Here is a 22738-nt window from a genome sequence, read left to right on the forward strand (position 1 = left end):
AATTTTCACCAGCTGAGGATTTGGCTTCTGGGCATCTTGCTGCTGCCAGGACCGTGGTTGTGTATTGCGTGGCTCTTGCTGGGACTTCAAGAACAGATGTCACGATGCCCGGAGGCATTCGGGCAGAGATTGAGAGCTCGTCTCTCCCTCCGTGTCTCCGGTACACGGGAGCGGGGATGGCGGGCTCTGCTCCAGATTTTGTTTCTCCCAGCTCCGATGTTGCAAGCTGGAACCCCAGAGCCACGTTACAGCCCTGAGTTTGGGGACAGCTACTTGGTTGTCCAAGCTCACCATACCCTTCCCTCTCCCTCCCCCCAAAGACTGTCCGCTTTCAGAGGGTGGCAGGAGAAGGACCCACTACAACATCCTTGTTACCTCCCCTTCTTGTTTTCTTGGCCAAGCTACTCCCAGCACCCTCATCTGCAATTCTCAGATGTTTCTGCTCAGTTTCCCTGGACCATAAATCAAACACCCAAGAAAGGCAAGCTGGGCTGACAGAAGCCATCACCAATAAGCTAGACAAGATGAGAGATACCATGGCAGCAGCAAACAGAACAGTGCTTTAATAATAGCATCTATTTTATTTATCATTCCAGCTGAAAGTTCTCGCTGTCTGTGTCTTGCTGCTCTGTGCCATAGGATAGGAGTGACAGCTGGAATGTAATAAGAGCTGACCTGAACTTCTGTTGAGAGCTTGAACAAGAGAAGACTGGAAAAGAACTTGAACGTGAAAAAAAAAAGCTTCAGTAATACAGTTCAACTATTGCTTTCTTTTTGCCAAATTCTTCATGCCTAACACACACTACTCAAAGACCACAGATGGATCCGTGTCCCCGTTTGGGATTAACACCTAGGACCGGGTTACTGAGTTCTCTGTTATGGTTTGTCTTATTATTTGCACCAGGGCCAAATGGGTGTGAAATGCTGACGCTCTAATTTAACAGCACATACCAGCCACTTTGCCTGGGAGAAGGTGACTGCCCAAAGTGCCACACAAGGACAACCAGGCTCCCCAGGCTTGCAAACCTTCCTGCAAGGGCACTCCTGGCCAGGCTGTATTGATCGAAAGTGTTGTCCTTCCTTCAGCTGTGCTGCTGCATGACACACCGTGAAGTGGAACAGGACCTTCTAAATATAGAGGGTTTTTTAATGGCTGCAAAAGGTGAAAATATCCTGGATGCATTTATCTTTGCAAAGGAGCACGATGGGGATTTAATAATTAAGCTGAGCACATCCAGTTGCTATGGAGCTTTTACCAATCCCCATATCCATCATCCAGATGAAAATGGGTCAGTGCAGCTTTTTAGTCACTGGTTCCCTAATCTGGTTTCTCCCGCATAGACAAGGCTCCAGTGGGTTCAGCTAACCAGTGTTCCAGCCCGTTGTGCTGGCAGAGTTGGCCATGGCTTGCAGCAGAAACCGAACTTGGTGCTGAGAAGGCCCTGAGGACCTTTCATTTCACAGCTTCCAGTCTCAGGTCCATAATGTGGCCAAGCCCGTGAGAGGTCTCCACCATGACTTGCTGTGATGCAGTCACCCAGAACTCAAACCCTGCACGGAGCCACTAGAAAATCTGGATTTGTTTTTAATATGTGCAACATTTTCAATCACAACTTTCGAAAAACAGAAAAAAACTTGTTGACCACAACAGGTTGGTTGCTGTTTTATTCCTTCATTTTCTGGCCATAAAATTCCAAAGGAAATCTGTTTTAGGAAGGGAAGTTCTTCCTGGAAGTTAACCAGCTCTATTTCACTTATCTTTGTTTTCAGTGAAAAGTCAACAGCCCTGACCCATTCCAAGTGACTCTTCAGAAGAACTGGCATTTCAAATAAAAGACATCATGGCCTCTTCCTTCAAACTGCTTTGGGGAATATATGTGTATTTCTTGACCACCTTTAACTGGGTTTACATGAAAGGTCACAGCCACTGTGTCTTCCCTGGATCCAAAAGAGGAAAAGCCGAAACAGACAGTTGAACAGCTGTCCTCAAGGTGTTTTTGACCTTATCAAATGTAGGCAATGCAGGAAAGTGCATCCAAAAAATCCTACTTGTACCATTAGGCAGGCGCCCCTGAGACGGGGACTGCAAAGACTCCCGTCCATCGGCACTGCTGGCAACGGCCCTGCAATGGGGACTGCAGCAACTTCATGGCATTTGAAAGTCGTCAAGCAACAGAAAGCAGTGGGATATGTGCCTATACTACAGGCTTAATTATAATCTCTCAGACCCTTGTTTGGAGGAGCCAGAGGGATACATTATTATTACTCATGTTCAGCGCAAGAACTTTAAGATCTTCTTTTTTTAATCAGCCAAACCACTGGAGATGATTAGTGCTTTATGTCTCAAAAATATGCCAAGATGGTTCTTGGCAGGAAATGCTGCTCCGAATTAATAAACAGATATTACAGACCCGCTTCCTGAGATGCTGCCTCCAGCTCGTCTGACATGTCTGCCTGGGGAAATGAGCCCAGCAGCCAGCGCTGTTTGACAAGAGCCTCCTCACGTGCCTTCCCTTGGTGGAGAACGGAGCTGGATGGTAGACGATCTCACAAGCACAGCCTGATGGGAGGAAGCTCGGCTCTTTGGAGTCTGTTGCATCAGTTTGCTGCATCCCGTGAGGACCAGGCCTTGGAGTTTCTCCCTTGCCCGCATGCCTCGGCACCGTTTCTCACTCCTCCACAGGGTTCGAAGACCAGTTTCTCCTGGGCAGCACAGTAGGACCAGCCTGGTCCTCCTGGTGGGAACGTGCAAGGCAGGCGAAGACTCTTTCCACCTCAGTTATTTGAGTGTTGCCTGGTGTTAATCTTAAGACAGAGATGGCACTACAGATGCCCTAATCAGCACAGTGCGCAGAGAGGAAAGGCCAAGGGATTTCTTTTCCGATAAATACCCAAAGCTCCTTGCCAAGGTGGTAATTTATAAGCCTTGTTATGCTATAAAAATAAATTGGATGGATGTTTCAGAGTGCAAAACAAAGGCCTGTTTTTGGATGCTAATACTGAGAGCTTGAACTGGAAAAGGACCTTAAAAAATTCATTTATAATTTTATGGTAGTGAGAAACTTCCACAGGGAAGAAGTGCTGGAAGCGTACGTGTGTCCAGCAGCCGCGGAGATTCAGTCTAGTATTGTTCCTCCGCTGGCCAAGTTCCAGTTGGAAAAACCAGTCCCCTTCTTTTTCTGTAGCCCAGGGCTTGATACAGCGCTGCACGGGGCTGAGATGCCTTCACGGACCTCACCGTGGTGGCTTGCAAAGCGTGGGAAGGCACCTGCGGGCCAGGCCAGGGCAAAAGCAGCACGGGAGGGAGCCCGCGGAGCCCTTGCACAGACTTGAAGAAGAAGGTGAGTAACTCGCAGCCCCAGGTCTGGACTCTGGAGAGCGTGCTCATCGCTCCCTCTGCACACTGAGCCGGGCACTGACTCCTTTCCAAGGGAAACGCAAAGTCCACTTAACAAGGCTTAACAGAAACGTGGAGCCTCTGGCGCTGCTGTTAGTGCCGTGGCCTGCTGGCAGTTAAAGCAGCACTGCCATTTATGGGTTTACCACTTTTATTTGCTGCATTTTGTTGTATTGTATTTCTTCACCCTCTTCAATGGCTGAAGAAAAGGAGATGCTGACCCCATGCACCCCTTGGCCAAGGGGGACCACAGACTCAGCTCCGAGTGAGAGCTGGAGCGTTATCCAAGACCTCGTGCACCCGAGGCACAAGCAAATTGCAGGGAAAGAGAAAATTACCTTATTTTCATGTAACAGTTAGTACAGCAACAGAAAGAAACTCAGTCTACTCTTTGATATTTTCTAAACAAGAGCAGGAGTCCCAGGGGTGAGACAAGGCCTCACCGGAGAGAGGCAAAAGCCTGTCGTGCAAGCCTGAGTTTTTGCAGCGCCGTTCTTCGCTCCTGAGGTTACACCTTTTGCATTTATTTATATGCCAGCGACTTAATGAGATGTTGTTCTGTCTCAAGTGGCAGCGAGATGAATCAGCACTCCTGGTACACGCGCGAGGTCTCCGAGCGGGACCAGCTCCCCAGAGCCTCGCGGCCAAATCCTGCTGCGGCCATGGAGGCTGAGCCTCCTCCCGGTGTGTTTGGGGCCATGATCCCAGGGCCGCCCTGTCGCCTCCTCCACTCTCCTCCAAGGGATTCACCCCAGATCAGCTGGAGCTTATGTTGTTATGACCTGTCGGTCAGTAGAGCCAGGGAAAGCAGATGAAAAGGATTCTTGTGATTAACCTTTTTTTTTTCTTCTGCCTTTACTGATTATTCTAAAAGAGAGCGATTTCCTCCCTGTTCTGCATGCAGCTATGGGAACATATGGTCCTAAACTCCAAATCCTCCTGACACAGAGAGGTTACTTTAGCCTTTCGGTGACAGCAACATGGCCCCAAAGAGTAAACGCCTCCAGGCCGGACCCTTGCATAGGGAGAACGGCTGTGTCACGTCGCACCCAGCACCATGGCAGAGCAGATTTGGATGGTGCTGGTGTGAAAAGGCACTGATTTCTACCCTGATTTTTGCAGAACTTATTTTATTTAGCAGCAGAACCCTGATAAAAGGTATGCCTGCACGGTCACGTTCTAAGCGATGTGATGCAAGCCTGCTCCGAATTGGAATTATAAAGTTTTATATGTTTTCCCCAATATACGGCTTCATTTTTATTCTTTTTCCAAAGTCTTGCTGCAACATTGCTAATATCATGTTCTAAAGAAAAACCATGACGTTTTCAGAGGCGTTTGAACGGTTGCACATCCACCTGCAAGCAGCACAGCCTACCCCATCACAAGAGGTGCTGGCTGCTCCAAATCCCTGCCCAGACACTGCTACGGGCACTGAGTGCAAAGCAGGGGCTGGTGCCTAACGTACGGTGCAGGATGTGGCTGTTCTTCCTGGCTCTCCTGCGCTTTCATTTGGGCAGGATTTTCTGCCGGCAGATGGGAGTGGGCTGCAGCATTATTTGATTACTACCTATTTATGGCAGTCTCACAATATTGTATTCAAGCAGGGCAAGAAGCGGCTTGCAGAGGGTTGGCCATGTGAGTGGGAAGCTGGTACGAGTCGCTTTTCTCCAGCCTGGGGATTACGCAAGAGAAGATGGTGTGGCCAAGCTGAAGTATTTGGCTGCAGGTCTGACCTGGGTTATTATGAGGACAGAAGCTTGCTTCACCTGGTGGGACATGCTGCTCTCTCTCAGGGTGGAGAAGAGGACAGCCCACTCTGCTCTGGACCAGCCTGGTTCAGGACGATGCTTCCTAGGCTGCTTGCACAGAGCTTCATGGGATTTGTAGTTCACTTGTCTCCTTGCACCAGTCTCGTCTTTGAGCTGGGCTTGCTGGCCAGACATCCTGCCTCCTCATGCCACTGGGGCTGGGACTTCGCTAGAGTTGCTTGGCATGGGCATTTTCGGTGAGAAATTGTGATTTAACCTGGGGAAGCAAAGAAGAACAAAAGTCTGGCACATGGCACACGCTGACTGCTGAATCTCACCTGCTAACCCACCTTGCTGAGATGAACAACCCCATTAAAAACAATCAGAATTCCTCTTCAAAAAGAGTAAGAGAGCAGTCCCCATTCCAGTCTCCCGCCCAGGCTGGGAGGTGCGGGGCCTCCTGCTAAAGCTGATAGGATCTGCGTGTCGACGTCTTTCCCACGGCTCTGAATGTCTTCTACGCCCAGAGCTCCGAGCCCGGCCCCAGCTGCCCGGGCCTGGGTGAGCAGCTCCAGAAGTGCCCTGAGCGAGGCGGGGAGATTTAACGGGGACTGTTGCATCGCTCGCAGCCGTGGTGTCTGGGGAGATCCTGTTGGAACAAACTTTTTACTGTACCGGAGGTTGCTGATGTTATTACTTCCATGGCAGAGACAATATGATTTATTGAAGCTGTTTTTATTTCCCAGTGGCTCACCCGGTGCTATATGTGTAGGGAAGATAAACTGTCTCATTATTGTCCTGATCTCTAATCTTGTCACATTTCCAGCTACTCTGCAATGGCAGTGACATGAAGTGTTTTGGTCTACTCCTATGCAAAAAAAACAAAACAAAATGGGGGAAGGGGAAAAGGAAAGCAAATGCAAGTGTGATTCTAAGTTTAAAATAAAATCACCCTCGCCTGCTGTCAAAGACCAAGCTCGTGCGGCAAAGGTGTCCCAAAATCCTCTTGACGAGCCTTTCAGCTCATCTGTTGTCTCCCGGTGCAGATCACAAAGTTACGCCCGGGCACATGGTTAGTCCGGGGCTTTGGACCCACACACAGAAAGCAGGGAAAGGCTCTGCTTCCGACAGCAGCGTTTCCTCCCTGGCCTGGGGATGTGATCGTGGCAGGCAGGAGCCCTCGGGGCAGCGGGACGGGGCCGAGCAAGGCTGCGAGCTGCAAGCCTCTGGCCGCCGGCTCCTCTGTTAGCGGCGTGCAAGATGGCTCGTGTGTATAGGGCACCCGCTCCACAGAAAACGCTTGATTTTGCATGCTGCCATTAAGCGGAGGAATAATATGACCAGATGCTCTGAAAGAGACAACTGGATTCATCAGCGAACAACATAGGTGCCGTAATGATTAAACATATTAGATAGTGAAAGACAACAGAGGATTAATTTCAACACTCTAATTAGAGTATCTCTAATCTTCCCCTTCATCAGTATTTTCCTTCTCTTCCCTTCTCTATTTTGTCCACATGTGCTTCCAGAGAGCATCCTTCAGGGAAGAGGGAGGTGTGAGAAATACCAGTGTTTATTTTAACAGCTCCTTTTTTAGGGCTCTGCTGTGAACACGCTCCTCCTGTTGAACGGTCTTGTTGCTATGGGGCGAAGTGATCCAAGTTTGCAGGGGCTGTTCTTCTTCGCCCCTCTGCTTACGTGCACCTCTTGCTCCTCGCCAGCTCCCCAGCAGTGCTGAAGGCCCCTGGGGTGTGGAACGGGCCCAGGCTGCTGGGTGCTCTCCAAGGCGTAGATGGCCCAGCCGGCTGCAACAACCCTGCAGCAACCACAAACATCTCCTGGCTATGGAAATCCCAGAGACAGGGAGAGATTTTGCATCACTCACCTTTGCCACTCTCCTCCCCGTGGCTGGACACCCCCAGATGGAGTTGGGGCAGGATGGACTTTTGTCTGACTTGGTTTGGCTTTATCCTCTCATGGGGTTCAAGATACACTGATACATGTAAGCTCCACACCTGGGCTGAAACCAAAGCCAGCCAGCCAGCCAGCCAGGATCAGAAGCGAACAGAAGAGAATTATAATATTAATACTACATGTAATATCTAAAATGCAAAATGCGTTAGAACAACAGTATGGGCCATCAAATCTAGTACCCTGAGCCAGCAGTAGCTACTGCTGCATGTTTTCAGCAGAAAGCATTAAAACTTCTAACACAGCCCATTAGCTAGTATCGCCCCCAGGACGAATTTCCTCCTGACCCCTAGCTGACAATCATCCTGCACCCTGGTGCATGAGGATTGATTGCTCTTATGCAGGTTTTATCCCATCTGGTTTGACTGCAGAGGCTATTTTTATCCTGAAGGCTGGAACATTTCACAGTTCTTCCTCCCCGACTTGCGCGCTGGCCACGGAAGCCGAGCTGAGGCGAGCGCCCCGGTCCCGAGCCTGGGGACGGGAGGGCAGCGTCGTGATTGCCACGCTGGGGGACGGACTGATGCCCTTTCCAGAGCAGGAGCATTTGGCAGGCCTCTTCGCTCACAGTGACGATGGGCGGTAATTAAAGGTCTGCTAGTTTTTCCTGTTTAAAACACTACTTCATTGAGCTTTTGAGAGCAAGTGTTATGGCTAAAGCGTGGGCACGGGGCCCTGCCCCATTTGCACCCGCGTGTCCCCCTCCTCCCAGCAGCTCCTTACCGCAGCGACGGACGTGCTGCAGGCGTCTGTACCCAAGCGGTGCTGTACGCCTGCTACGTGTTGCGTACTATGGAAATTTGGGCTGTTCTCATGCAGAACCCCGGGGGTTTCCAGAGGCTGGTGAAAAAGATATTTGCCTCCCGGGGGTTTTTGAACCTAAAAGCAGCAAAGGAGATCCAAGGCTCCGACTTCTCCGCAGAGGAGGTGTGAGTCAGGAGCCCTCGGACGTGGAACGGGAACTGGGCACAAATCCAGCCCAGACACCCCCAGGGTCCTGAGCGGGTCCCCGGCCCGTGCCGGCTCGGGGTGGCGGTGTGCAAGAGCACAGCTTTCACAGGCAGCTCCTGCTTAAATGCGTTACTGACCCGGGAAAGACATTCGTCCACTTTGTGCATGTTGCTGGGAACAGCGGCAGAGCCTGTCACTCGCGTAACGTGAATATTGACCTCGGCGAGACGGAAAGGTGGCTGCAACTTCATCAGCAACCACAAATCGATGCCAGCTGGGACGACGAGGGTTCGCAAGGAGACCCAGCTTTCGTCTAGCCTCATGGAGGAGACTCCGACTGAAGCGTTTTAAAATCAGAGTCACCTCCCTGCCTTACACAAAGTGCAAACGCCAAGACAAATCCTACGCCTATGCTGTGACCGAAGCCTCATCTGACCCTGGGACTTTGCCATCATAAAAACTGAGTAAAGCATTCAGGATCTGACCTATGAGAATGACTAATCTAACAGAAGTTCACTGCCAAGAATAGAAACTCTCTGCAGTTGTATCGCCTAGGCTGGAATACATCCCTGTATTAGATTATGTTTTAGAAAGGGGGGGGGGAAGAGCAAACAACCTGTCAGATTTACACCCCCCCCCCATAATTATGTATATATATGCACACACTCCTGCACAGAGCCTGGCTACCTGTCCTAGCTTTTCTCCGAGCTCTTCCACGTACCCTACAGTTCAAGGCTGCCAACTCTCCAGCAGTGTTTGCAAGAGGAAATCTTGATTGAAAGCACAAATATTTGTGCTCAAAGACACTGGACCTAACACCTTTTCTTCAGGCAAACTCAAGTCTGTGGTTCATGCTACGGTCTCAAAGTGCTTCCTAAACCCTCGCTACCAGAGCCACTCACCATCCCCTGGATGGTGCCTCTCCCCACAGCCCTTTTGCTGGCTCGGAGGTAAGGCAGTAAGTGAAAACGGAGCTCCTAAAGGCCAGACCAGGGCTTTAATGCTTCCACTCGTCTCTCTGCTCACCAGCAGCCCCGCACTTGTGCATCCCCATCATGCTGACCGTTAAAAGCAAACCCAAATGCTCTGTGCCACCACACATTTTCCTGAACCTGGCTCCCCAAGGCAAGCACAGCTGACTGCCCTGTGCTCGTGGTCAGGACCATTGGCAAATTAGCACTCAGCTTCTAATTTAAAATCCCAGCACAGCTTTTGAGACTCACCCTTGCGGCTTCACATTGCAGAATTGCAATAAAACTTTAATTGAATGCCTTCCTCAAAAGGGGACCTCCCTGAGTTAATGTCAGCCCCTTTGAGTGACTCTTTGCAGCCACAGGATGTCTATTTTATTATGGCATGCCATGGCCAATTTGATGGGAAAAGGAGACTGCTTGGTCCATGGAGAGAAAATGCTTTAACATTCATTCAAAGTGACAGCACCCTAGTGCAATATGACTGGTAAATGCTAAATTGCCACAGATGGTAGATTTATGTTTTTTTTTTCCCCAAGGTCCCTTGCCTGCATTGCTAGGGGCTCAAGATGCATACTTGAGGAAGGTCCCATATTGCTGCTGCTGGTGCTGATCTGTTGACAGCTTTCCTTCTTAGCTGGGTGCTCAGAAGGCTCAGAAATGAGAAAGTATGCAGAGGGCAGCATGAACTATTCATCCTGGAAAGGGCACTCGGCTCTCGCCCACTGAAAGGAAAAAGATTCACAGCAAAACAGCTCCAAAATTGCGAGGATGCTGATGGGCAAGGGGAGAAGCAGCTTGTGGATACACATGGTACCAAAGCAAATAGAGATAGTTCTACCCCCCTGCCAGGGCGTCAGCCCCGCAGTTTGGGATGCTGTTCTCGCTTCCAAACCCCAGCTATTTCTCAGGATCCTTTATTCCTCCTCTCGGAGGACAGCAAGGTCGTGAAGCTGCCAGTGCCTGAGCAGCCATCGATGCTGTGCGGTGAATTCCTTACGTGATCCCTCCTTTACCTTCCTCTTTTCATTTCTTTTTTAGGTTTTATTTGACAGATTTGCTTAAAAAACAGCATGGGAATACAAATGACATGTTCAATACAGATCAGCTCATGGCTTTACAACATCCCAAAGAGCGTTAAGTACTGCATTATCAAAAGTCCTCGGCACAGGCTGAGAACAAAAGCCCAGTGCACGTAGCTTCGTAGCTTCGCAGAGGTGATGTTTGTCACATATTCCACAGATCGTTCTGCACAGCACTGCCGCACTCAAAGCCGCTTCCCGTGGCTGGCTCCCCTAGGCGGTATGTGGCTTCCTATGATGATTATACAACAGACAGTTAATGGCAGTGAACTTGCTCAGCCTGGCAGACCTGGGGACTGTTTGCAGGAGGAAGAAGTTGCCTGTGATTAGTTAGAGCTCTGTGGGCTCGGGCAAGCTACATGTCTTCTTAATGCTCATTGGACTTGATGTGGAGATACCCATTGCATCCACATGGCTTTGGACACGTTGCTAAGAAGCTTTAAGGGAATCGCTTAAGTCCTCTTCCTTCCTCAGTGCACTGCTTCACTCCGGACTGAGGGCTCCACTCGCCACACGGAGCCTGCACCCCTCGCTCTGTGCCAGCTTTGGACCAGCACAGCCCGGGGTTCGTTTGGTGGCAACCCATGAGCCAAGCGCAGCTGCCCATGAGCGAGCCCTGGGGGAGCAGCCACCACGGACTGGCATGGCAGGAGCTCTGTAACACACCACCATCCAACACGTGCACCAAAAGCGGGCGTGCAAGACATAATTCCTTCTGTTGCCAGACCAGCCTATTTTGCAGCCTCTGTGAAACTGTGCTCCTCTCCCAGAACTCACTGCTGAGTCCTCCTGAAGCACTTGGTGGCCCCACCTCTTCTCTGATGCTTCTGCGTTGCAAAGGCAGCAGCTCTGCACTTGCAAACGTTGCTCCAGCCAGGTGCAGCAGTGCACTCCCAGCTAGATTATGAGGCTGCAGCATGTTGCAAAGTGCAGCACGGCCCTAGCTAATTGCACCTCATTAGAGTCCTGATGCGTCGTTTCCACTGTGGATGGGAATGGAAAGCAGTGTTTCCTTTGCTTCTAACTTTTGCCAGTTCCTCAGAGCAGCAATTCAGAAACAGAGACCCATGGAAACCCGTGGGTGAGTATCTCTGGGCATCTGGGCCTTAAACTCCTACATCTCATGGAGAGAGAATGGCAGCTTAGCTCTTATGTCACTTTTAGATATTTTGGGAAATGCTACTTGGAACATTGTGGTCCTGTGGCCCTGCCAAAATTCGGGAAAGAAAAATTACCCACTGATAAGTCCTCCCTTCCTCACTGGCCCACCTCCCTCTTTTATCAGCCACCACGGTGGATCAGGCACTAGACATTTCTGAGGAATCCAAGCAGCCTGTGCAATCCTGTGCTTCGTAGGAGAGACCTATTTTTCTTATGTGTTAGCATCTCGTGGCTGCACTCCTCCGGCTAACAGCTTGCGCAATACAGTGACTATAATCCATGCCCATCTGGCTCTTATTTATTCATGAAGGGCCTGATCCTGCAGTGTGCTGTTAGCCTTCAGGGAGGAGCTGAGCCTTCCCATCTCCTGCTGCCTCCTGAGAAAACTGAGGGTCTTGTCACCTACCATCATCTGGCAGAAATGTATCCAGGCTAAATTAGTATAAAGAGGGATGTGTACATTTGTTTTTACAGTGCTGTAAAATTGGAGTTATTAAGAAATCAGACTATAATTGCCTTCTTAATGATTCTTACTCTTCTGCACTCATTCAAAGAGACTCGTCTCTATTGTGTCAGGTATAAAAAAAGCAGCTTCATTGACATAGTTTATGACTTTATTAAAACCAAGGATTTTGTATTAATAACTATAGTCTCCTCAGCTATATTTCCCCAGTGAAGGAAATGTGTGCATTGGTCTAGGTCCAAGGTAATTTGTAAACACAAAGTATTAAAAGGCTCAACAATTCTAAAAAGTTTTAATTGGAAACTCAACAAATTGCTTTGCAACATTTTAATGCTTCAATATGGAGCTCTCAGATAATGAGGAGCTAATTAAGGGGCCAGGATTCATTTTTTTATGATATCTAGCTCCATATGGGCTCTGCATTCAGTGCTTGCAGAACTAATGAAGGTCATAGAAATAATAGCAAGGAAAGAAAGGAAAATTTTGAGCTCTTGGTGTTGTGATGATGCTAAGCAACAGTCTCAGTATTCCTGCCTGAGTTTCAGGCCAGCTGCTGAAGTGAGCTTCATTTAATTCAGTGGGACAGTTTGTGTAATTGCTATCACAGCTCTAAGTTGCATTTCACAATCCGCTGCTACTCCCCCTGGGCTTTGCCACTGCTTGGGGAAGCAATATCTTCAGTTTCCATATGCCAGCCCCAAAAGCCAGGCTCTCCTGTGCACACAAAACCAACTGCATGCTGCTAGACACGGCCTGCAGACCCACGCGTATGTCGTGGCACAGCTTCTTCTGAGGTGCAGAGAGCTCTTTTGCCCGTGGTATAAGCCGACCAGATACGACCCATGTCTGGTGCAGGAAGCACAGAGCTGCATTCATGCCATCTCATACCCCGAAGCTGCAGCAGATATCCTCAGTGACAAGCATTACGACTTCAGCGAAGAGAGCTGACTGAAAGACAGAAAAGCTGGGTGAAGTTCAAGAATGAAAACAAACCTCTTCTGTCCACCACAGATACCTCATTCATCCCAAGGCAGTTATGAACCAGCTGGAGAGCATCGATTCATCTGACTCAAAGGACAAAGGGAAGCAATGTCACGACAGGCAACTTGAAAGCTGTTTAGTTATTTGCTCAGCTGCAAAGCCTGCGCTTGGCGTAGCTGATGTGGCTGAGAGCTGAACCTAGACGTCATGGAGCCCTCTGAGCACAACGATGTGTCCTCTTTGCAGCAAACTGAAACCCTCACAAATATCTAGTGAAGTGCTTTTAAATTAATCCCTTGTAAAATCTTAACAACACATAAACACACATACAAATGTACAGTCAGATGTTTCACTGATGTAACTCGCTGACTTCCATGACTGAATTTGGACCAGCAAGCCTCATGCCCCAAATAATTAAGTCACAGACTATAGGAAGCAACCCTCTGGGACTTGCTTGTCTTTGAATGGCTCATCCACTTGAAAAGTAATACGTACCATTAACTATATGACCATATGGCATCCATTTATAGAATATTGCACAACAGGCAAATAGGACAAAGGTACAGCCCCTTAAAGCACTTTTCTCATCTCATTAACTTTGGGTACATGTTATGGGAAAGCTGTTCCATCTTTGTCGTGTTCAAGGACATTTTGCGCTGTTGAGTTTTGTATTAAATGAATTGCACTAGGAAAATTAGAATCTAAATGTGGCTGTGCCTTGCCCTAAAGCAAACAGCATTATTTTGCCTTTTTGTAATTCAATTTATTTCTGCAGATCAATGTTTGGAAGCAAATGTGTTCTTTTGTCCTCAGATCTTGCTAAATGACGAAGCAGACTCTGGCTCTTGGGCGCCAACAGAGGCGTTCCAGCGCCAGGGATGTGGCAGTCTGTCTAGCCAGGCCACAGGTGGGCTCTGGTGGTGCCTGGCCATGTATGCCGGTGTACCTGAAGAAGCCACGTGCACCTTCCCAGAACTGCACAGACCAGCTTACACAATCTATGAACACCTACAGAAGTATTGAAGAAGGACCTTCTGGTGATTATGTAGCTCCTTGACTTGCAAGCAGACAGTGAGCAGAATATGTAAAGGCAATGCGGATCCCACAAATGCTGGGACCGTCACAGAAAGGCAGAACAGCTGGCAACAGCTGTGATCCAAAACTGCACAATGACAAGTGACGGAGCACTGGAACAGGTTGCCCAGAGAGGTTGTGCGGTCTCCTCCTCTGCAGATATTCAAAACCTGCCTGGACGCAGTCCTGTCCAACGTGCTCTAGGTGACCTTGCTTGAGCAGGGGTTAGACTAGATGATCTCCAGAGCTCCCGTCCAACCTCAACCATTCTGCGAGTCTGTGATTCTTTGTGAAGGAGAAAAGCATCTCTGTCCCAATACACACGAAGCGCAGGCCCAGCCCCCCTTTCCAGCAACTGCATCCTGCCCGCTGATTTCAGTGGCTGCTGGATCCAGCTCTAAATCTTTTAAGAACACTGTGCTTCCCTGAAGTAGGCTTGTACTGAAGAAATGCCTTAGATAGAAATGACTGCAGGTGCCTTAAAGGTTTTTGGCTTCCCAGATTTCTCTTGTGCATTGAAAATCTATACTGCTGCCAATTACACCATGGCTCTCTGTTCCCGTTTTAGCTTCTTGGAGGGAAAACCACTGCTATATATCGAAGATCTCCACAAAGTTGGCAGCCCAGTGCGCTAGAAATACGGTATGTAGCGCAGAGAGGAGTCCTCAGAGAGCTGTCCTCGTTCTGGTTACAGCCAACACTTCAGTGAGAAGAGTAGTGCTGACACAAGGTAACATCTCAAACCTTTGTAACTGGCTCAAACATCTGCATGTGGAGGAACATTCTTTGCTTGTGGTTTGATCCAACTCTGGGAAACACCTTAGGTAAAATCCAACCCCCCCCCCATCTCTCCTGCTGCTGGAGAGGCAAGCAGAGATCTTTTGCTAAGGCCAAGAAATTGAAATCTCTGTGCATTTTGCAGAAACCTCCAACTGCATAGACTGTCTTTCCTCTAATTGCTGTGCCTCCCTCCTTACAAGGGCCCTAGTACATCAGTCTGCTGAGCTGAAAGGCTAAATCTTACTAAAGACCACAGCTGATCACACAACACTTAGCTGAAATAGCTTCACACACAGAGGTGCTAGGCACATTCACTTCCTTCGCTCTTTGGAAAAGATGCAATGGTCTATTGATGCCAGAGGTAGATGTTGCAAAGCCACCAGGCACCGCAGCCGTGCACGAGAGCCAGCTAAGCAGCTCTCCTGGAGTGCAGGACTGACCCTTCCCCTGGGGCCAGCTGCAGCTGGGAACTCACTTAACACTGCTCAACATTACAGCAGTTGGGGTAAACAAGAGCGCTGACAGGAGCTGGGACCCCACACGTGCCATGAAACACAGCGGCCGTCAGCAGAATGAGCCTGGCCGTGGTGCTGGGTGCCTGCTAGGAAGAGCCCTGCAGCAGGGGGGAGACCATACGACAGAAGCGCATAAATGGATAGGGGAAGAAGTGTGGGATTTACTAAAGGCTGTTCAGAAGAGCATGTGAGCTTCCAGCACCTTAAGCACCAAACGTCAAGAGCTTTAGGAGCATTCCGCTGGAAAAATTCCTCAGATCATTTCAAGGCAAGGGCTGCTGTACTGCAGCATTCTGCAGTGCTATAAGGTTTTTGCTTTGGCAAAAACAAAATGATCTTGACTGTATTGAGTGCTCAGGCCCAAACAGTAACAATTGCTCATTGTAATAAGCTTTGAAGTGCCTGGTGCAATGAATGGAAGATTTTTACCACTCTAACTCCAGCAAAATCATGATGAAAAGCAGCCTAAGCTTCTCAGAAGGAAAATGATCCAGTTCCAATCAGGCAGTCCAAGGCACAATATCTTCAACTCTAACAGACACGATAGACAACATCCTTTTCCTGTGTTACAGCACTGATATCTAATGCTGTCAGCTCCCTGTACCCCATGCACCATAGCCTGGGGATGCAGAGGAGGCTGAACGCTCAATGATTACCAAAAAAACCTAAGAATTCCTGTTATTCTGTCCCTCCGCTACACACATTTCCTCAAACACAGAGCAGACAATAAGCAAAACCGGGTAGTCTCCTAATATTTTTATTGTTTGTTAGATAACTGTGGATAGTACAAAGTTTTCCTCTTAAAAAAAATTAGTTACCTTCACAATTCCATAAACAGGGCTTCCCATGGGAATCTGATGCCACAGACTTTCCCCAGAAGCTACTTCCAACCACCATAACGCTATGTAGATATTATAACAAGTAAGAGAATATTCTTGTAATTATCAACATGAAATTGGTAAGCTGTGTATAAGGGTGAACACTGATCTTTTTTCTTTTTGGAAAGAAAACCATCATTTATTAATCCAAACTACATCATTGCATTTACAACATTCATTGCATAAACTGGACATACAAAGTTTTGCCACCTCTGGTAAATAACAGACATACATTATACAGTATATTTGCTGAATACATAAGTTCAAACAATATGGGTACAACAACTTGTTCATAATACATACTTAAACCATCGTGTTTAATAGTTACTAAGACACAGATCCATGAGCTACTTCGAGTCTCAGCACAGTTAATCTAAGTGACAAAAACACAGTTGAGAGACAGTAGCTGCTATGGAATGCAAGAAAAAATAACCTGTGATAGGGCTTATTCAGACAGCGAGAGCTCCTCACGGGTCAGCTTTTTCGGCTTAGAAATACAAATCACACATCCATCACAGCTGACCGCGGGGTCGGAAAATGTCCATGCAACCCACACACAGAAGAGAGCGAGTCTCCCAAGGATAAACTTTCAACAGTCATTGCCTTACTTCTTTAGTATGTACTATAGATTTGCTATTGGAACAAAAACCAAAACAAAACCCAAACATAAGTGGTTCTTTAAGTGCAGTTCCAGCTGCAAGTACATGATTATTCTTAAGTCTATAACACAGGGCCAGACGTCTAGAAATGTAGAGGTAATGCTGATCTGTCAGGTTTATGCTGAATAATCCTCCATGAAATCGGTCTTAATTTTGGCAGCTGTTTATCTATTTAAAGTGTGTTTCCTTGATATTAGTATTTTTGTCTAATTCCTTTCTCCCTTTTTTCTTTTTTTCCCCTCTAAATCAGTTTCTAAACAAGGATGGACTACAACTCGTCTGACCTGATGACGTGGAAGAGGGTGACGTTGTAAAGTATTTGGTGCCCGTTGTTCCAGGCATAGAGGGCACGATCCTTGGGGTTGTAGTCCAACATGGAAATGTGCGAGTACTTGTTTTGGAATGGGATGTCGATGTACTCGTAGGTGGAGGCGTTGGTCTGGTAGGCGTAGTGCACCTTGGTGCCTCCCGAGTAGCCATTGGTGACGTAGAGCGTGCCGCAGATGATGAAGGCCTCCCCGGCGCTGCGTTTCGGGTAGCTGGTGTTCCAGGTCTGGAGGCTCTGCAGCGTGTTGGGGTCCAGCTTGCTGATGACGATGTTGCCTGCATTCTGGTTGGTGGCATAGACAGCCCAGAGGCCGTTCTCGTCTACCATGAGGTCAATGTCCGAGTGGCCACCCCAGGCATAGTGGTACATGTTGTTGTAGCCAGCATAATCCAGGCTCCGAGTCTTGAGAATGGTCTCTGTTTTCAAGTCAAACCTGATAATTATGTGGCTTTGGTATTTATTGAAATAGATAGAGCCATTGTAGACCACTTGACCAGTGCCAGACCAAGGGTGAGGGAGACGGTGAGAGGTAAAATTGTCAGTATTCATGAAATCTGCCATGGATTTATACTCGCGGACAAAGCGGTTGTTGTGGTAGCTGTCCATGTACCAGACCTAAGCAAGCAACAGAAATATGTGGTGTTAGAAAGCAGCAGAGAACCACCTTAACTCTCGCACGGGTTAGGAAGGGTTTCGCCTTTGCAAAGTCACCCCAGAAAGTAAGCCAGATGCTTAAATATAATGATCCGTCAAACCTGAAATGCCTGCTTTTTCAAAAAGCCTGCCCTTTTTCCCCACTGCCCCTCGTGGCATTTGTGAGAACGAGGGGCCATGTGAGAAGATCCTCTGGTTTGCCCTCCTGCCCCGGTACGGCTGGTTTGGAAGCAGCTGAAGGGCTCCGAGCACCGAGGCGTCCCATGGAGGGTATAGAGCACCGCAGGAACAGCTGCCTGCGAGCTCCAGGGTCAGAAGAAATCCTGAGCAAACTGCCAGGAGGACAGATTCATTTGGCAACCTGCTGGAAAATGATGCAGCCAAGGCATATCACCTGTGCTCAGAAATCAACCTGGGCTGCAATCCAAAACACAACCAAGAAATCATCTGGAATCAGAAAGATGTCCTGGGTGGGTAAACCATTATCTCCCCAGAAGCTTGAGAACTTCAGCTGTTCTCTGGAAGTATAATGTGATTGACACTGTCCTCCTAAAGGGCAATTAACATCTTTCTCCAACTGGATAAAGCCAGAATATTACGTTGCTGCTGCTTTTTCTTCCTGCAAAGCCCTATCATAGTAGCACTTACTAAATTATATTATCTGCTGTGCAGAACTCCATTAATTTGGCATGCAGAAGCATATAAATGCAATTGCTCATTGTCAAGGAAATCTGGGTAAAGTCCATATTGGTTTAAAAATCATGCATTTCTGCATCAAAAGCTTAAACTTAGGCTGCTGCAATGTAAGAGAGAAAGACATCAAAAATCTCACTATTGGTAGATGGGAGAGATTTTAGATTATCATTTAAAAGCCAATTCACCAGGGACACTGCCTAAACTTATTAAAAGAAAAAAAAAAGGCTTTAACCATTTGCAACCAATTCTGAGGCAAATGATCAGCCTAGGAGTGATCAGCAAGACAAAACATCCATCTAGTTAGTGACACTGTCTGCATTTGTTGCCTAAAAATAAGACAGCTGCTTTCTACAGCATGAGCTATGTAAACAGGAGAAGAGGTAAGAGATTAAATAGCAGCCAGAATGCTTTTAAAGACACAATTTGGCTAACGTCTTAGTGCAAATTTCTTTTGCAATCCCCTTCCAAAATCTGATCAAATAATCTCTGAAATAGTGCTATTCCCAGGGTCCACCAGAAAAAGCAGACAAATATTGGCACGTGGTATGTACACGCCTACGGTAGTTTGCTTGTCATATTTGAAGGGCCAAGTCTGCAAAAGCTTGGTAGGGAACGCTAGACCCCCATCAGCATTGCCCTCCCTGCAGCCACTGCAGATGAATGTGGGCCAGATTGATCCAGTCTTCACACCTCCACTGTGGGCTTGAGGATGGCAGCAAATGGAGCAGGAAAAACACACCACATTGTTGAGCCCATGGCAGAAAGCTGCCTGCAGCCTCAGAGGGTTTCCCCAGTCAGATGCAGTGCTGGAAAACGTTCTGCAGCTAATGCAAAACCTGTGTTCAACTAAACTAGCTTGGGAAATGACAAAAAGGAGCCCTGAAAAGCAATTGTCTCTCTGCTGCTCCCATGTCATTGTTTGGTATTAAAAAATTGCACAACTCAGTGCATGTGTCTCACTTTTAGAGACACAAAGAGAAGCCCAGAAAGAAACCCTTGTTATCCCGCCAGCGCTGCAAGGTGGCAGGATGCAATGAGATTTTATGCTCTGGAGAAGCAGAGATTGATGGAGAGCAGTGCCTCGCCGCGCCAGCTGCCTCCGAGCAACCCTCTCGCACATGGTCCTGCCAATTCGCATCGATCCCGGCACTCAGCCTCCGCCCGCCGTCTCGCCACCAGCCTTCTCCCGGCAGACTTGCTGTTTTACCCCGTTGTGTTCAATGATTTCACAGCACAAACAAGACCTCACAAACCACCAACACCTCTGGCTTGGTGACGTAACCGGAACGTGACAAACTGTCCAGCTTCTCCCCATCACCAGCTTCCACACACTGCCAGGGAGTCCATGAAATCACTTAATTGCATGCTTCAAATAAAATGCATAGTAGATTTATCTATTAGATACACACACACTCCCATGAAGCTTAAGCTACATTCCAGAGAAAACTGCCCTGTTTACTCTCAGTAACAAAAACTCACTGCAGAAAAAGACATAGGTAACAATTTTAAAAATAACTTGTTTCAGACAAAGCTCTCCGAAGACCCAGGAAGATCTTCAGCATGAGATTAACCAACTTAAGCTGTGACTGGCCTGACTCCCCCCTTCACAAGCTTACAAGATCAGGCTCAAATCCATCAGTGCCCAAGGATGCGGCAAAATGGGTTGTGATGTGGGTAAAGCCTTCCTGTTCCACTTCACGATTAGGATCCTGTCGGGGTTGTGCGTGAAGTTTTGCTTGTAAAGCAGAGAGGTGGTATATTGGGGAAACAGCACTAACCACTTGACTGCCAGAGGGGCATCTCTAAATCCCTCGAGGGAAAGGGCCGAACATCTCATACCGCTGCTGTTCAGGCTCACAGCAAGCCCACAGCTTGGCTAGTGAGACACAGCAGGTGAGGGCCAGCAAGAGAGAGATCCACCTCCACCTGCCTCCATCAGACCAAGCGATTAAGCCTGCATCAATTACAAGGTATGATAGCGGCAAATGGGTTGTCATGGGAGCCTGTTTCCAGCTCTCAGTCTCCAACTTTGAAAATAAGTACTTCAGTTCACCTCGTTATTTGTGTCACTGCAGGAAATCCTTATCTGCTGACAGGACTCCCATCCCTTCTGACACTATCTCCAGGCGTTTCCTAAGGCTCCTGGCAGCGACACTGGAAGCTGTCTCTGGCACTGTAAGGAGCTCTGTCTCTGGAGATCTTGCGCCTCTCCCAGATCCTCCCGGGAACACGCGTGGGAAGCCAGCAAGGAGCCAGAGTTGGAGAGACACCGATATCAACCATCTGCCCAGCTCCTGAACGCCCACATTTGGGGCAAGGAAACCTCCCCAAGCAGGATCTGCACCAGCAGGCACAAAGGTGGTTTCTCCAGAGCATCCCTAGTCCTCGCTTAGCTATGGAAAGCTAATCACAGGACAAGCTCTCAAAATAGCCTTCCCTAACACAGCCCTTCACTGCACCTTCATCCTTTGAAGGAGGCTGCTTCACATAGGAGGGAATTTCTGTGTAGCTGAGGTCTGTGATTTTCGTTTTGTTTTTCTGCCTACAAATCCTCAGCAAACACTCAAGATATTTTCCATTCTATCAGTCACGGGAAGCCTGGATTGATTTTCAGCCAGTTATTGGCCTCCTACCTCCTTGGGATCAAAACTGAATGGTCTGAATAGAAAAAAAGACCCAAACAAAGCAAAACAAATCTCTCTGGCTGCAGTCAGTTAATTCTTCACATCATCAGTGGCGGAGGAGGGAGGACAAATGGAGTCAAATGACACTATCAGAGGTGCTAGCAGCAGAACAGCAGCAGCAATTGGGATTGTGGGGCCCTTCTGCTTAGCCCTCAACTCCTCCATGCCTGCTGCAGGCACAGCCTCTCCTAAACACACGTGATCGCTCCCCACAGCCGGGGGGAAAGGGGGGAAGGACAAGAAACACTGGCCCAAGATTTGCTTCTCCCTCCCACTGAGGGCACAGATCTCGTGTTGGTATTTCTGAGATCAAGCACCTCTTCGAAGGGGAGAAGCTGGCAGGGAACAGGATGGAGGGAAAGGAATGAAGAAGTTCTCCACCCACAGCAGAGCCCAGCTCAGCATCGGCAGGCAGGAGACACACACAAGTTTCCTGAGTCCTGGCAGGAGGTCCTGATGCTGGGCTGCTCAGCTCGTCCTCCTCATCCTCCCTCCCTGCATGAGCCTCCCTAGCTTCCCGTTGCAGACAAGGTCAGAGCCCTAGGAGATGAATTCAGGCCTGTGTAAGGGCTTCAAGAGGCACAGCACAGGCTTCAGCGCTTGGACTTAATGAGCTTGCAATGACCTCGGCCGCGACTTCGGGGGAGCACAGAGATGAAGCCGTCGCGCTCTTACCTTGTTTTCTCCCTCCGGGGCGAGAGGATCCGTCATCCATGATCCAAACCTGGACCCTGAGGTTTTAATTGTGATCGGGTCACTTATTCCGGTCAGCTTGCCGCAAGCTGTAAAAAGAAAAGAAGTGCAAGGCTGGTGAGCACCACTTTGAAGGCCCGACCACCGTGGCTTTGGCCCCCGCACAACCTCTCCTGCCCAACCCCAGGGCTCCAGCAAGTGGCACAAGCATTGAAATCGCCCGGGCTGCTCTGCCCACTGCTCTCCCCAGCTGATGGCAAGCTATGTTTTTATCTAATTAGAGGTAATTAGAGGTAATTAGGCCAAGAACAACTGTCACATGCTTTTGTTTGTTTCATTCCTCTTCATAACAATTCTCCTTCTCGCACTGCCCCCAAGCAAACGAGCTTTCCTGCAAACAGCCGTGCAGGAATAGGAAATGAGTTAGCCAGGGTCAAGCAGCCAGGTGGAGAAATTAGCTCAACAGCTACACTCATTTCTGCGATAATAGAGTGGGTGCAGCCAAGATAGAGAGACAGACGTGTCTATTCCAGCCCTGCTGGCAACGGGCATTAGTTAGAGGTTATGCAAAGGAGGGAAGAAAATGGGGAATTACGTACACTATAGATCTCTTTCTTACAAAAAACATCTCCTGCCTTCTAACAGCCACTTTCTCTGTTGTCTATCATGTCTGCACGCTTAAGAGACATATTTTCCACCCCTCCTCCCATCTCTCTGTGAGCCTGGGAAGTCCAGTGACCCCCAGGAGAGGAACACGAATGCAGAAGGAGCATCCCGAGGCCCCCCAAGCTCAGCTGTGGTGCTCAGCCCCTCGCAAGGCCAGGGAGAGCAGGGCCCAGCTGCAGCGGGTGCTCTGCGTGCCTGGGGGCTGCTGCTGGGAACCCTGCCCACACTCCCAGCATCACCCAACGTGAACCTATTGCCTGGCTGCGTTTTCCAGCTCTAAGTGCCTGGTGAGGCCAGTCGCACCTCTGCCCTGCACGGGCGGCCTCCGGCCCCCTGTTCCCTCTCCGTGGTTCTGTCTGTTGACATTGAATCCAGCTACTCTGGGG

The 22738-nt window shown here is 48.7% G+C and overlaps 1 protein-coding gene across 2 annotated transcripts in view; it reads right to left on the reverse strand.

Moving 5' to 3' along the window:
- Positions 1–15835: 15835 nt before the first annotated feature.
- OLFM1 (olfactomedin 1) overlaps positions 15836–22738 on the reverse strand; it is a 36664-nt gene continuing 29761 nt past the window's right edge. For both annotated transcript variants that reach the window (XM_085325436.1, XM_085325435.1), the window contains exons 5-6: positions 21669–21775; positions 15836–17574 (exon numbers count right to left, since the gene is read on the reverse strand). In XM_085325436.1, coding sequence (XP_085181562.1) covers positions 16900–17574; positions 21669–21775 — 782 coding nt within the window. In that variant the 3' untranslated portion in view covers positions 15836–16899. The remainder of the gene's footprint in view (positions 17575–21668; positions 21776–22738) is intronic.

Source organism: Rhea americana, unplaced genomic scaffold (genome assembly GCF_003343005.1).
Source record: "Rhea americana isolate MKP2758 unplaced genomic scaffold, rheAme1 scaffold_97, whole genome shotgun sequence".
Lineage (NCBI taxonomy): Eukaryota > Metazoa > Chordata > Aves > Rheiformes > Rheidae > Rhea > Rhea americana.